Below are 15,463 nucleotides of genomic sequence, written 5' to 3' on the forward strand. Positions count from 1 at the left end.
TCTCCATCTTCTAAATCAATTCTGGTTCAGTTCGGATAAAAGAATTCTGATAGATTTCCTATTTGTTCTAGACTCTAAATCAGGAGTGCAACATTCATCGGTCGGTGAAGTCAAGGATAGTAGCTAAAATAAGAACAGATCCATCGGCTCAAGAGAATAACGGTAGTAGATAAAATAATAATACATCATTCTGTTCCAACTTCAGTCGCTGCACTGTTCTACTTCAGATCATACTGTAATTCACCATCAGATTCTACATCATATCCAATCTGTACCTCAATCTCAAAATCAGTTCGGTTGCGAAACTCATACTCTGACTTCTCAGTTCAACAAAAAGACTTCGAAAATTTCACTGGAGATAAAGATGCCCGATCTAACAGCAATAAGATCACTGCCATATCAATATCACGAAAAGGATGTTGATCCTTGAACTGCTCCATTTTCTACCATGACTGAGCTATCACAGATTTCTTATGAATATAAGAATACCTCAAGAATCTAGATAAGAAAATTCAATGCACTGAAGATCATTAGTACAGAGGAAATAAGAATTACTGAAGCTCTGGTCGATCTCTTTTTATTGCCAAACAAACTGATCTCATAAGATTTGGTTCAGATACAAGAGCTTTCTCTAGAGTTAGATGAGAAATCGGCTCCACGACGATAAGAATCTCTCAAAAATCTGCTATAGAACTCAAAATCTTCAATTCTCAGGTACATATGTCGGTTTGGCTTCAATCAAAACAGCTTTGGTTGTAGTGACCCGCAATTAATCAAGGTAATTAAGAAAATTAATTACTAAATTTTGCCTAAAATTATCCAAAGTGGATCGGAAGCTCCAAAGCACAGATCGAAAGCTTCGATCTGGATCGGAAGTTTCGTTGGAGGATCGTACGTTCCGTTCTGGCTAGGGCTGGCGTCATCACCGACGTCAGCAAGATGACGTCACTGCTTATGCACGTGAGGTGACATCGGACGTTCCGATGTCACGATCGGACGCTCCGTTCGCGATCGGACGTTCCGATGAGGGATCGGACGTTCCGATCGCCGTCTATAAATAAGGGGTCCGAGCCCTCATTCTGTGCACCGATTTTCCCTCCTTTCCTCTGGTTTTCGAACCTTCTTACTTAGATCTACGGAGTTCTAGGCATCCTATTGGGAATCCGGAAGTTGCCTAGCGATCCCGGCGTCGTAGCGGAGGTGTGCCTAAGTTTTGAGGCGATTCTACACCAGCGGGCTGACGACGGACGAAGGTATAATTTGGCTTCCTAAAAATATTTAGGAGTATGAAATAGCTTAGTTAAGGCTTTTAGAGCGTTTATAGTGATGCATGGACTTTTGCATGTGTAGACGCAGTAGAGCAGACTTGTAGGCTTTGGACCTAGATGAGTGTGCTAGGAGTTGACCTGCAGTGTTAGAGGTACGTAAGTACTGACCGAGATAGCCGGCATAATATTTATACATATGTGTGTGATGCATGATGTATGTGCTGTATTGGCTATGTTTTACTGTTTTTAGCACATGCATATGTTTTTACGGAGACTGCATCGGGTATGATATGAGTCATGACAGTTTCCATCAGTCGAGGCGATTCTTCCTGAGGATTCGTGTCTTGGGAATATACGAGTACCACGCGGAGTCGCTCTCTTGTCCGTTACTGTGTATTCCAGGCGCCATGAGTAAAGTGATTTAACCCTGATTTTTAAAGTCATGTGCATGCTCATATTTATATTTATATTTGGGACACCTTGTGGCTGGTCAGGTCTGAGGCTGGACGGTTTCGGTGGTTCCCAGCAGGGTTGAGGTTGCTACCATGCAGAGGTAGTTTGTTAGGGATTCCGATACCCTAATTTCGATTTGGTTGTATAAATAATTATACACTGTTTCTATCGTCGGTTGTATTCTGCCGATTGGATTTGTTGTACTTTGGAATTATTCGTTATTTAACGCTTTAATTATTGTTGCTTGCGCTAATCACTCTGATTAGGTAGTAGATCCGGATAGGGTCGCTACATTCATTGGTATCAGAGCGCATTGCAACTGGGAATTAGTAAAACGGATTTTAAGAGTTGTCTGTTGTTATTGACAGATGGCAGATGATGATTACGAGAGTCAGGCTAGCGATGGTTGTTGGGGTGATCCACCAAGGAGACATCACCATAGACATCATCATGAGGATCATAGGCGTTTTAGTACGAACCTGTTTCTTCAGATGGCTCCTAAGCCATTGGTGGGTGGCGAGGCTCCTGCAGTTGCTGAGGACTGGTTGGAGCGTATGGAGAGTTGTTTTCGGGAGTATCAGTGTACTGAAGTCCAGAAGATGGAGACTTTAGCTTTTGTTCTAGAGGGAAATGCAAAGAGGTGGTGGAGAGCTACTTCTACTCCGTTTATTGCCGCCAGGGGTACCGCTACTTGGGCTGAGTTTAAGTCTTCCTTCGAGAAGCATTACTTTCCTCCAGCTTTGCGTTAGACGAAGGCGAGCGAGTTGCTGAGTTTGCGACAGGGTACTATGACCATTGATGAGTACCAGTAGAAATTCTTTGAGCTTCTTTCTTTCAGTCCCCATATTGCGAGTAGCTCAGAGACAATGCACGATCTATTTCTTCAGGGCCTTAACCCTGACATTCATCAGTTGGTTGCCATGGGCAAAGAGAGGAACTTCGAGAATTTGGTGAACAATTGTCACCAGGCAGAGGACAGTCTGCAGAGGAACAGGACTTTCGGATCTTCTGCATCCAGACCATCTAGCTCTTTGGGTCCAAGGGCCCAGTCTTTTAAGAGACAGGGTGGTACTTCTTCTTCTTGTTCTTTCGGATCTGGCGGTGTTCATCGTTTTGGTGATTCACGACGTTGTCGTCAGTGCAAACGGAAGCATCACTCAGGACCGTGTCCTCATATCACTGGTGTTTGTTTTTAGTGCAGCCAGGAGGGTCACATGAAGAGAGATTGTCCCACTTTGGCCGGTACAGTGAGTGGTTCGGGGAGTGTTGGTGGTTCTCAGACCACTATCTATCAGCCACCGCGGTATCAGCAGCAGCCTTCGCCGCAGCAGCGTCAGCAGTCGCAGCCATCGCAGCGACATCATTCTCAGTCTTCTTCGAGAGGACAGTCATCGCGCCCGCGTGCTCAGGGGCAGGTGTTTGCGCTGAACCAGGAGCAGGCTCAGACAGACAGTGAGAACATGATTGCAGGTACTTTTAGTTTGTGCGGTTTTCTTGATTATCTTTTGATCGATACCGGTGCTTCGCATTCATTCATATCAGCTCGGTTTGTTAAGAGGCATAAATTACCTTTTGTTTCCTTAGACGTCTTGTTAGCGGTTTCGACTCCGATGGGTCAAGTCTTAGCTAAGCGTCTTGTTTTGGGTTGTATTTTGGGATTTGAGGGACATCTATTGAGCGCTAACCTGATGGTTTTAGCGATGGATGACTTTGATGGTATCATCGGAATTGATCTTTTGACTTCGTATCGAGCGGTAGTGGATTGCTACCAGAGATTTTTCCAGTTTCGCCCCGAGGCTGAGGATGCTTGGTATTTCTATGGTGAGGAAGTGCGACCCCCGATGCCAGTGGTTTCTGCTCTGAAAGCCCGACGTGCTTCAGAGTCTGGCGGGGAAGGCTACCTGATCTATGCGATTGATGCATCCTTAGAGGGTCCGGACATGGAGGAGATACCAGTAGTCAGTAAGTTCCCGGATGTGTTTCCCGACGAGATTCCAGGGTTACCACCTATGCGAGAGATAGAGTTTGGCATTGACTTGTTGCCAGGGACAGCGCCGATTTCCCGAGCACCGTACCGATTAGCTCCATCTGAGATGCGAGAGTTGCAGCAGCAGTTGCAGCAGTATTGGCATTGAATTAATGTGAGACCCCGTTACTAATCATCTAATCTCGAATAATTAAACACAATCAATCACGAAGAGCCGCAGAAAAATCGAATCAATTTTTTTAAAGGATTGCCTCGCGCCCGCGCGAGCTTTTTCCTCACGCGCGCGCAGGCAAAAGGTCCAGAGGCTCGCGGAATTGCTCGCGCCCGCGCGAGGGGAGTGCTCGCGTGCACGCGGGCAAAACTGTCAGAGCCCCTCCAGGATAGCCGCGCGCGCGCGAGGTCCTGCCTCGCCCGCGCGCAGGCCAAACGAACAGAAACCTGGAAATGCTGGAAAAAATCAACCAAGATCAATTTCGATCTATTCTAAACTCAAGAATGCATAAATATCAAAATTTGGGACATAAAATATTTTAAGTTCTGCCCAAAAAAAAATACAATAAGAAGTTTGACGATAAGGTCATTCGACAAATCAAATAAATTCGAGTTTCCTATACATAAATCAAGACATGAAATTTCATCAACCCTATAATGCAAGATTGCTAAAAGAACAAACTTCTAGACGGTGTCTCACTCTATCACTTCCAACTCGATCTAGTCATGTATCTTCTGACACGATCCTACCCCACCTGCCGTCAAGTACACATACAAACAAAACGACAGCCGGATAATCCGGTGAGAATATAATTCCCAGTAAAAGAGACAAATAAAGCAATTTCAAATAATATAACAATTCATGTTATATAAAACAACGAGCCAATTAATTCAAAAAGGCATATCAGCTATCAACTCGAAATGCATTAAAATGCAATGCATGACTTCAAAACTCGGGATTATCTAATCGGATAATCGAATATCAATCGGTACTCGGTTGGGATCCCAGGGCCAAGTTTTCACGAACAACTCACCGACACACCCATTCGGGGTGGATGTCGCTCAACTCAGACCCCTAGACTTCAGAGCAACTATAAGAAGCATTCTAGCAATTGGAAAAACTCGAAATCCAAAGTCACTTCAATATAGCTCCCTAAATCGTCTAAATTCAAAACGAATCGAATCTTTGGCTCAAGATGTATGCAAATGAAACTAAACTCATTCCATTTAAAATCAAATAATTCGAAAAGCATACGAGTATGTGATTTCTTTCGGGCACTCGAATTAATTCAAATTCGAGTTAATCGTCCCGTGCATTCAATCGTCGTCTTTTTACCTTTCAAGTTCGTCGAGGATTCAATCTGAAAATAACAACGAACTCAAATAAATAATCAATCGAATCAAAACAATTGAAGCAAAGAAACTCAATCAATATCAAATCAAAACCAGTCGAGCCATCTCAAGAAGTTCAATACTATACCGTTCTTCAATTCTGAATCGATTCAACTCCCAAGTTCGATCCAAATCCAAAACCTCAACCCAAATCTGAAAATGAAGATTATACAGATTCGATGTCAATTCATCAACTCAAACAATTCCGGAAATCAAACCGAAACAAACAACCAATAATCCAAAACTCGATTTCGACGGCATAACGGCTATAAACGGTCAAACCAAAAATCCTAAACATCATCAAACCATTCCAAACAACTCATATCATCTTCCAATCCATCAAAACACAACAAAATCCAACAAAATCCAAAGACCCATTTTCGAATTTAAGCCTAAAAATTCATATAAAATCCAAACTTCGACCTTTTTCCGAACCGACTTCGAATACACGGTCTATGCTAGCTCAAGCACAATATACCCGAAAATTATCAAATTCTGACTACCCAACAAAAATCAAAGTTCGTGGATCGTAGCAAAACTTACGTCCAAATGAAGCCTTTGTTGCAGTGATCGTGAATCTCAACTCGAATCTGAAATCTAACGGTCGGATCGTGCGAATCGGACGGAGCAAAAGCTTGAAGAAATTGGTCATGGCTTCCGCTTCAGTACGTATGAAAATGGAGAGGGAGGAGAGGGAAGTGAAGTGATGTGATGGGGAGTCCACTTGCAAGGATAATAATAATAAAAATCTCATTTTGCACTTTGTTCCCTGAACTCCCAATTAAATCGATTCAGTCCTACCTCAAAATAATTTTCACTAATTCCAAAATGATTAATATTCAATTATGCTAATCATGAAATAATTAATTTCAGAGCCTTACAGGCACATTGTAGTCGGTTCAGTGTTCATCCCGGAGGCCGAAAGATGTATAACGACTTGAAGAGTCAGTTCTGGTGGAAGAAGTTAAAGAAGGATGTGGTGAGGTTTGTATCCCATTGTTTGAACTGTCAGCAGGTTAAAGCCGAGAGAAAGAGACCAGGTGGGCTTCTGCACAGTCTGCCTATTCCAGAATGGAAGTGGGATCACATTTCGATGAATTTTGTCACGAAACTACCCCGATCGGTTCGAGGATGCGATGCAATTTGGGTAGTGATTGATAGGTTGACGAAGTTTGCTTGCTTCATTCCTTATTGGATGACGTACCGCCATGATCAGATGGCCGAGTTGTATGCTAAAGAGATTGTCAGATTGCACGGTGTGCCGAGATCGATTGTTTCAGACCGAGATCCTTGGTTTACTTCTCAATTCTGGCATAGTCTATAGGAAGCTCTTGGTACTCGTTTGCACTTGAGTTCAGCTTATCATCCTCAGACCGACGATCAGTCTGAGCGGACGATTCAGACTCTGGAGGATATGTTACGAGCAGTGGTGCTTGACTTTGGCACTACTTGTCAAGATTCATTGCCTCTCGTTGAGTTTTCTTACAACAACAGCTTTTAGACGAGTATAGATATTGTGGGGACCTCGGGTTGTTAATCTCGTTTTAGGGCAGCTAATGATTAATTAAACATTTAATCAAACAATTAAAGAATAATAAATAAAGAGCAGAAATTTTTTTTAAAAAAATTCAGAGCCTCGCTCGATCTGGCAAAGTCAGCCGATCGAGCGAGCAATTAAATCATGCTCTCGGGTCTGCACATTTTTGGTCTCGCTCGATCGGTCAAAACCTACCGATCGAGCGAGCTTAAAATGCTCGATTTTCTGCCTTCAATTTAAGGGACTCGCTCGATCGGAGATGTAGTGACCCTTACCCGGATCACCTACTAAACAGAACTTATGCATGCAATTAACTTAATTAAACAGATATCAGAATAAAACTGCGGAAACCAATAACATTATACAATCCCAAGTAAAGGAATCTGTAAGTATCCAATAATATACAACCAAATCGAATAGCTGTATAAACCCAAACAACAGTAATAAAACCTAGACGAAGCTCCAGCTGGCCAACCACTGACTAGCCCCTCCTGGATCCACCCTCCTCGTCCAACCGCAAACCTGCCCCATGGAATAGGGTGTCCAGAAAATACAGAGTACGAGACGTGAGCATAAAACGCTCAGTGCGAGAGTATGAGTATACATGCATGCAAAGTGAACTCCCTATAGACTCGAGGTCAAGGATCAGATAACAGAGACAGACCGGGCCCTGGTATGTAGCACGCTGTGCCGTCGCTTCAGGAGGTGGCTCCCATACCGAGATAACCGTGGAAAAACCGGACCCAAATCGATGGAAGTCCATCCACTAACAGGATAGGGTACAACCCTACTAACAGACATCTCGAAGGAGATACAGCAAGATGCAAATGAATGCAGCATAATATCATGGCATATAAATCATGCAGTCACATAATACATGCATACTCAGTCAGGATATCTCGAACAGTACTTTCGTACCTCAATACAGTGCAAGCTCTACCAACTCTAGGTCCACGCCTATAGTCTGCTCTACACTGCCAAATGATACTACTATCATTAAAGTGCTCTAAAAGCCTTAACTAAGCTATTGCATACTCCTAAATATTTATAGGAAGCAAAAGCTATACCTTCGTCCGTCGTTAGCCCTTTGATGTCGATGCCTCCAGAACTTGGGCACAACTCCGCTACGACTACCGAACGCCTCTCCGACCTCCGGACCAAGCCTAAGAAAACCAGAACAGCTCCAAAAGGACTAGAAAGGAAAGGAGAACTCGGAATTGGCAAATGAAAGTGAAGTCTCGGCCTTCTATTTATAGACAATGATCGGAACTTCCGATCCCTGATCGGAACATCCGAACCTCGATCGGAACGTCCGATCCTGTCATCGGAGCTTCCGAAGAACCTGATCTGCCACGTGTCAAAATATCACTTGATGACTCCGGATAGGGGTGATCGGAGCTTCCGGTCCTGATCGGAGCTTCCGATCCAACCACACGTCATGCCTGACATAATAACATCGGTGCCTCCGATCGCTCATCGGAGCTTCCGATCCTGTTCGGAGCTTCCGATCGTGCCTTCGGAGCTTCCGATCCGTCCAATACCCAATTCAATTAATTAGCATTAATCCTTTAATTACTCAATTAGGGTACGGGCTACTACAGGAGAACTTCACCCGATCGAGTGGGCACCATTTCCAGAAAACACCAGAAGACATTTTCTGCTGTCAAGCTTGGAACAATGGCATGAATCAACCAACAAAATTCGAGTCTAAACATATTATAAATTCTGAGAACATGCATACTTTCATATACCAAGTTCCTATCATCAAATCATACATGTATTACATCAAATGAATAGCTTAAGGGATAAAAGAAACTACAAGCTATTCAACATAGCATAAACAACTTCAAGTCTTAAGTTCTTGCTATGTTTGATGCTATCACTATACAATTCTTTATCTTATAAACCCGAGACCACACTTGCTACATCTCTCTCCCGAGCTATCAATGTCATCTCAGACCAACTCCTGCCCCATCTGTTGTGATGCACACATACAAAACAAAACAACAGCCGGATAAACTCCGGTGAGAAATCATTCTCAGTATAATCGACATATAAACGCGTTAAATGAATTCATATCAACTCTAAACATATCAACTCAAGAATAGAGTAAAAATAACGCATATATCGACTCAACTTTCAAATCAAGACTTCAATTTATATAGCGCGCTTATCTCAAGAATTGATTCTTATCACTTCATTGCCATAAAAATTCATAACCGATCTTGACATGGATATCCATCTATCGTAACCATTCCGGGCTAGAAAATAAGGTTAACCGCAACCTTGGCATATAATCAATTCAATATACAATCATATCGACTCAAAATCAAAGATCCACTACCTGCGATGGATCGACAACATCAAACATAATCAAAACATCTCAAATATGTGATTTTCGCGGGCCAACTCAAGAATAGTCGTTCTTGAGTTTCAAAGTCCCTAACTCGTGATGTCGTCATTATACCTTTCATTCTCGAGTTGACGATGTTCCACATCTGAATAGGAAGTACAACAACTCCTACAAGAATCTGATCATTCAAACATCAATCAATCTTCATTCAAATTCACTTCAATCTTGATCACTTCTTCTTCGGTTTCAAGTTGAGGTTCTTGAGTCAATAGTCTCCTATTAAACTCTGAAACATATCATCAAAACATGTATATCAAACCTCATTCTATTCAATCATTTCAGAATTGAATCAAAATCATCAATATAGATTCAATCAACATCATTTCAAACTTTAACTTCTTCTTATTCGGTACAACTCGGAGTCGTGAATCGTTAGCCTTCGAAACTCAACTGAAATCGAAAAATAAAAATGCCATAACATTCATAACATCTAAACAACTATCTCAACTCAGTTATAGGCTATCAAAACGATGTCAAAACATCAACCGGCGGCGTAGCGATTGAAAATCGGGAACCGACTCGGTATCGCATTCATTATGAACTTCTTATCAACTTCTAATCACTTCATATCATTAATACTTCACATATCAGCAGCTATACTCACATGTTAACAAGTCAAAAACATGCTGAAACCATGACAAGTTCATTTCTTAATTCATTTCCAATCCAACTGCGATATCGAACGGCATACGAACTCAAAAACACAACATAGTTTCATAATCTGATCTCTGCCATATTTCGTTCTTCAAAAAATGTCGAGAGAACAAAATACTTACATCAAATCGAAGGCCTCATCTCAAGGATTCCAGAACATCTTTCGGAATTGAAATCGGACGAGCGGATCAAAAGTTACGGCTATTTGAAACTCAAAACGAAAAAGGAATAAGAGGGTTCGACTTCCTCTGTTCTTCACTTCTGAATTCATACAAAATATGCACGTATACATGCTGATAATCTGATTAAAAATCAGATATGTATTGCATAAATTGCAATTTAGTCCATCAATACTTCAGTAATTGCAATTCAGTCCTCGGCCTTCTTTTTATTTCAATTTCAATCCAAAATAATTTAAGAATATTAGAATTAAAATCGAAACTCTAAATATTTCCAAATTAAATATACTCGGATTATAATTAAATAAATTCGGATTAAATCAATAATCCCGGCCTTTTGCACTTTAGCCCTCGAATCTTCGATATTTTCAAATCAACCCCTAGTCGGGTTTCATCTCCAAAATTAATCTTCGTTAATTTCCGAAACATGGAATTTAATCTTAAATCCCATAAATATTCAAATCGAATATTTATTCTTTTAATTTAATAATTCTCGGAATTTAATTCTCAAAATCCATAAATTCTCAAATTAAATATTTTCGGCTCGAAAATTAAATCTATCATTTCCATAAATGCTCAAATCAATATTAGCCCATAATATGGAATTTAATTCTCAAATCCCATAATTAATAATTTACGATTTCGGGCCTTACAATTCCTCCCCTCTAAGAAATGATTTCGTCCTCGAAATCACATTCAATCGAACTATTCAATCTAATAAACTGAATGATTATCTGAAGTGATTCTCACTTCAATCATCCAACTCTAATCTTCGTATCCTATCTCTTCATCTCTTCCTTTGTACTTTAATTCACTGAAAAGAATTCGTTCTGATCTGTTTCTTTCTTCAATCAAAGATTTGTCGACTAATTGACTTACTCAAAATCTTTTCGACATCTATCTCAACTAATTAAAGTACATCAGAAGAATCTTCTGATACTTCCTTCTCTTATTCTCATGGAACAAATCAGATCCATCATATCAAACTGAAAAGATTAAATCGTTCAATCGAATCATCAATTCCATCTGATATCTCAGTAAGTGAAATTCAACTTCAGTAACGACTTGTTTCTTTATCGATATCATTCTATGCTCCGCATAGAAGATATATCAAGTCTACACTGTTATTCTATTCATCGCTTCAAAATCAGTATTCACATTCATATTTTGAATCTGTATCTCAACTTCTTTCTTTCTCAATTCTGAATCGAATGATGTTCAGGAATAACTTTTACGCTTAACAAGTTAGTTTCAGCTTCAAAAGTTATATCTATCATTCAATTACTAATTTTAATTCTTCTTCTCTGCTTTCATTCCATACAGATTCATATTCATCATCCTTGTGTTCCTCAAATCAAATCTGATCTGCTGTCAACAATTCATGTCTGATCTGATATCATATACTTCAATAGTATCATTTCAACACAAAGAAATCGGATTTCTTTTCATCATAACATTATCTCAAAATCAATTCATTAGTTGTTACAGGAATTATAATCATTAAGTGGCAACACATCAAGACAAGTAATACCGAATCAGGTATTAAAGTTCTGAGAATATTCTCAATATCCGGAAAATCAACTCAGATAATCCATCAATCGACAAATGGTATAATGCAATCACATATAACCAACTCTCAGAACATCAATCAATCAATCTATGCCACATCTGTTGAATAATTCTAAAGTCTTAATCCTGACAATAGATTGTAATCATTCCTGTAATTCATCATATCTCCATCTTCTTCACAGATTTGAATCGATAGCTGTTATTCACATCTCATACAGTGTATTCCACAAATCTGATTAGTCTATTCGGACTATCTAGTAATCAGAGTATATACTGTATTTACAGATTTCAAAGTATTCAGATATGTTGATAATCAGTATCACGACAGATAAAGTTTCATTCTCGAAATTCAATTCATCTTTTCTGATTTTTCTTCCACTTCAAGGATATCAAATTGCACCTTTATCTCAAAAAGTACTCAAAGTCTTCTGATCATTTGTATTACAATTTCATAGTAAACCCAATGTTTCAATATGAAACATTATTTCGTGGCTTACTGTTCGTCTTACAACGAATCTAATCACAATTCAGTGAGTTGATCATACAGACAAATTATCATATCCAGTAATTTCAATCAATCTGTTCATAACTACCACCTGTTTACTTCACATAAACTGTTTCATCTTGGTAGTTTCACAAAATATTCTTTCAAATCACAATCTCGTAACAATTCTGGAGTTTCTAAACTATCACTGAACTCATCTGGTCAACGATTTTCAAATTCATCGGAAACTCTCTGTACGTTTAACTTCGAAAACGTACTAATTCGGTCACTTCTGTTTACTTTATCGTCTGATAAAACAATTATTGGATGAATCTTAAATTCATTGTCGTGCAATTCTTCAAATGTTGATATTTCTTGTCGGAAATATTAAGCACAATCATATTATCTGTCACTATAAAAATTCATCTATTCTGATCTGAGGCTTCAATTCATATCTCTATATGACATTCTGTACTGAATTCTCATCGCTTCAGTTTACTTTCTGTGTTTCTTTCATCTTCTAAAAAAATCATTCTAATTGGTCATATATTCATCTGAATATTCAAACCAGAATATGCAAAATCTGAAATCAATTGATCGAATGCCTGTTTCATTCTTCATTTTTATTTCTCAATTGAATTCTAATAACTTGATCTCATCTCAATGTGCTTTAATCCTTCAAAATCAATTCTCACTTAATTTGAATTACAGCAATTCTGACTGTTTTAGTATCTATCTCGATACTTTAAGTACATAAATTCAAAAGATCAATCAATCACGCATTCATCTCTTCTCTTTGTTCTATTTCTCAAATCTCAATTGGAAATTCTATCAGTTACGAGTCATAAATATTATAATATACTGAATGTATACATCAACCAATCAGTAACTCTTGAAATTCATAATCAGGAAAACTGACTTAAGTCAAGGTCATCCAAAGAACAATATTCTGAATGACAATATGCTAAGTGAAAACAACTCACTAGCATCTCAACTTAAGACAAGTAAATCAATTCAGACCCTAACAAAGAATAAGAGTCAATCAAAATCGATTGAGGTCGGTACCAAAACCTCAAAATCAATATCAAGAATTTCAAAAATCATGATTTATGATGTAATAACTTCAGTAAAATCAAATAAAAGACTCATCTGTAACTGATTTTCATATCATCATCTATTTTGTAAACCTCAAAAGCAGTAGTCAATTCACAAACTCATCAATTCTCTGATAAATTCCAGGTCACAACTTAAACTAAAGTCAAGAATCTTACTGAAATATATCTGCCATCTCTACTCATCGGCATATCTTTCAATTCTATTTTAGATCATGAACATATCTAGTGCATTGAATATACTGATTTCGGAATATTTCTGTAATCAAACATCATATATCGAACCGAAATCACAGAATCTTAATTCGAGATTCTATATCATCATATTCAATTGCACATTATGTTCTTACTGATCTAATTTAATCGCTTCTTATCATCAATTCTTCTACTAATCTGTATTTGATTATTGCATCATCATCTATCATGCAACATAAACAGATATTTCAATACGAATAAAATCATCTTCAGTTTCAGTTCATCGAAGCAATAGTTTCATTCTTCTGTTCAATTCACACAATCTCTTTTCTGATACAGAGGTGATCATATAATAAGCCTTCAGCTATCATATATCTATTGCACCAATAACATAAACAGGTTAAAACAAAATAAATCTGTTACCTGCAATTTCATTCTCAGGTGCAATTTCATTCTGATTCTCTGTATACTTCTAGAATAGAAATTGTAGCTAAATATGTGTTTCTCTCACACACTATAGCATCTTTAAAATTTCAATCCTTTTGCTTCCTCATTCAGCTTCAGTTCTATTAAACAAGATTATGTCTTTCATAACATGTTTCAGTCATCAACATTTATTCAGACATATTCTTCGAATTCAAGCCATAATTAAACAATTCAATCTTGAGCTTTTTCATCATCTCCAATTCAAAGAATTATAATAGGCTTGAAAATCTAATAAAACATTCTTCAACACTCAAAATATTCAGCTTCTAAAAGGTATATTTGTCTTTCTGATCATTTCTATCTGTTGTGGCACAGAACTATAAACAAAACTCATGTTATCAACAAATTAATATACCTCTGTTTTTTCATCATTTCTTCATCAAAATTCATCAACTGATTGCTAGGTTTCGAAGTTGGTATTCAATCAATCGGATACGTCATTCATCTGTATCTTTCAGGTATCTGAACGATTGATCAAGTTCTTCAGGCCAACTTCCACCTGCAATAACATCTATTCATTGGCTGATATGCTGTTCTGTTCTGTTCAATCAGAGATACTTCTTTCACCTGAGCAATAATACAGTTCTGTTCAATCTGACCATACTATTCTGTTCAGTCTGGCCATACTATACTGTCAGTCTGGGGTGCTTACATCACCCAAAGAACACTGTTCTCTTAGATTCTGGGTGCTTACATCACCCGAGGAATTCAATTTCAAAAGTAGATCAAGAGCACATGCAATTTATTAAATCATCGAATCAAATACTGCATAATCATGCAATACTATAAATGCATATGACTCACTCTACCCCGCTCAGCTTCTATCTCAGTCCAGAACCTACGCTCTGATACCACCTGTTGTGGGGACCTTGGGTTGCTAATATAGTTTTAGGGCAGCTAATGATTAATTAAACAATTAATCAAACAATTAAAGAATAATAAATCAAGAGCAGAAATTTTTTTTTTAAATTCAGAGCCTCGCTCGATCGAGCAAAGTCAGCCGATCGAGCGAGCAATTAAATCATGCTCTCGGGTCTGCACATATTTGGTCTCGCTCGATCGGTCAAAACCTACCGATCGAGCGAGCCCAAAATGCTCGATTTTCTGCCTTCAATTTAAGGGCCTCGCTCGATCAGTGAACTTCACCCGATCGAGCGGGCACCATTTCCAGAAAACACCAGAAAACATTTTCTGTTGTCAAGCTTGGAACAATGGCATGAATGAACCAACAAAATTTGAGTCTAAACATATTATAAATTCTGAGAACATGCATACTTTCATATACCAAGTTTCTATCATCAAATCATACATCTATTACATCAAATGAATAGCTTAAGGAATAAAAAAAACTACAAGCTATTCAACATAGCATAAACAACTTCAAGTCTTAAATTCTTGCTATGTTTCATGTTATCACTATACCATTCTTTATCTTATAAACCCGAGTCCACACTTGCTACATCTCTCTCCCGAGATATCAATGTCATCTCAGACCAACTCCTGCCCCATCTGTTGTGATGCACACATACAAAACAAAACAACAGCCGGATGAACTCCGGTGAGAAATCATTCTCAGTATAATCGACATATAAACGCGTTAAATGAATTCATATCAACTCTAAACATATCAACTCAGGAATAGAGTAAAAATAACGCATATATCGACTCAACTTTCAAATCAAGACTTCAATTTATATAGCGCGCTTATCTCAAGAATTGATTCTTATCACTTCATTGCCATAA

The 15,463-nt window shown here is 38.6% G+C and overlaps 1 protein-coding gene across 1 annotated transcript in view; it reads left to right on the top strand.

The window, feature by feature from the left end:
• The first annotated feature begins 2,089 nt into the window (after positions 1-2,089).
• Positions 2,090-15,463, top strand: part of LOC140861828 (heat shock cognate 70 kDa protein-like) — a 68,412-nt gene continuing 55,038 nt past the window's right edge. Inside the window, exon 1 of the mRNA XM_073264832.1 lies at positions 2,090-2,265. Within this exon, the coding sequence (XP_073120933.1) occupies positions 2,090-2,265 (176 nt within the window). The remainder of the gene's footprint in view (positions 2,266-15,463) is intronic.

This window comes from Henckelia pumila, chromosome 4 (assembly GCF_033568475.1).
Source record: "Henckelia pumila isolate YLH828 chromosome 4, ASM3356847v2, whole genome shotgun sequence".
NCBI classification, from domain to species: Eukaryota; Viridiplantae; Streptophyta; class Magnoliopsida; order Lamiales; family Gesneriaceae; genus Henckelia; species Henckelia pumila.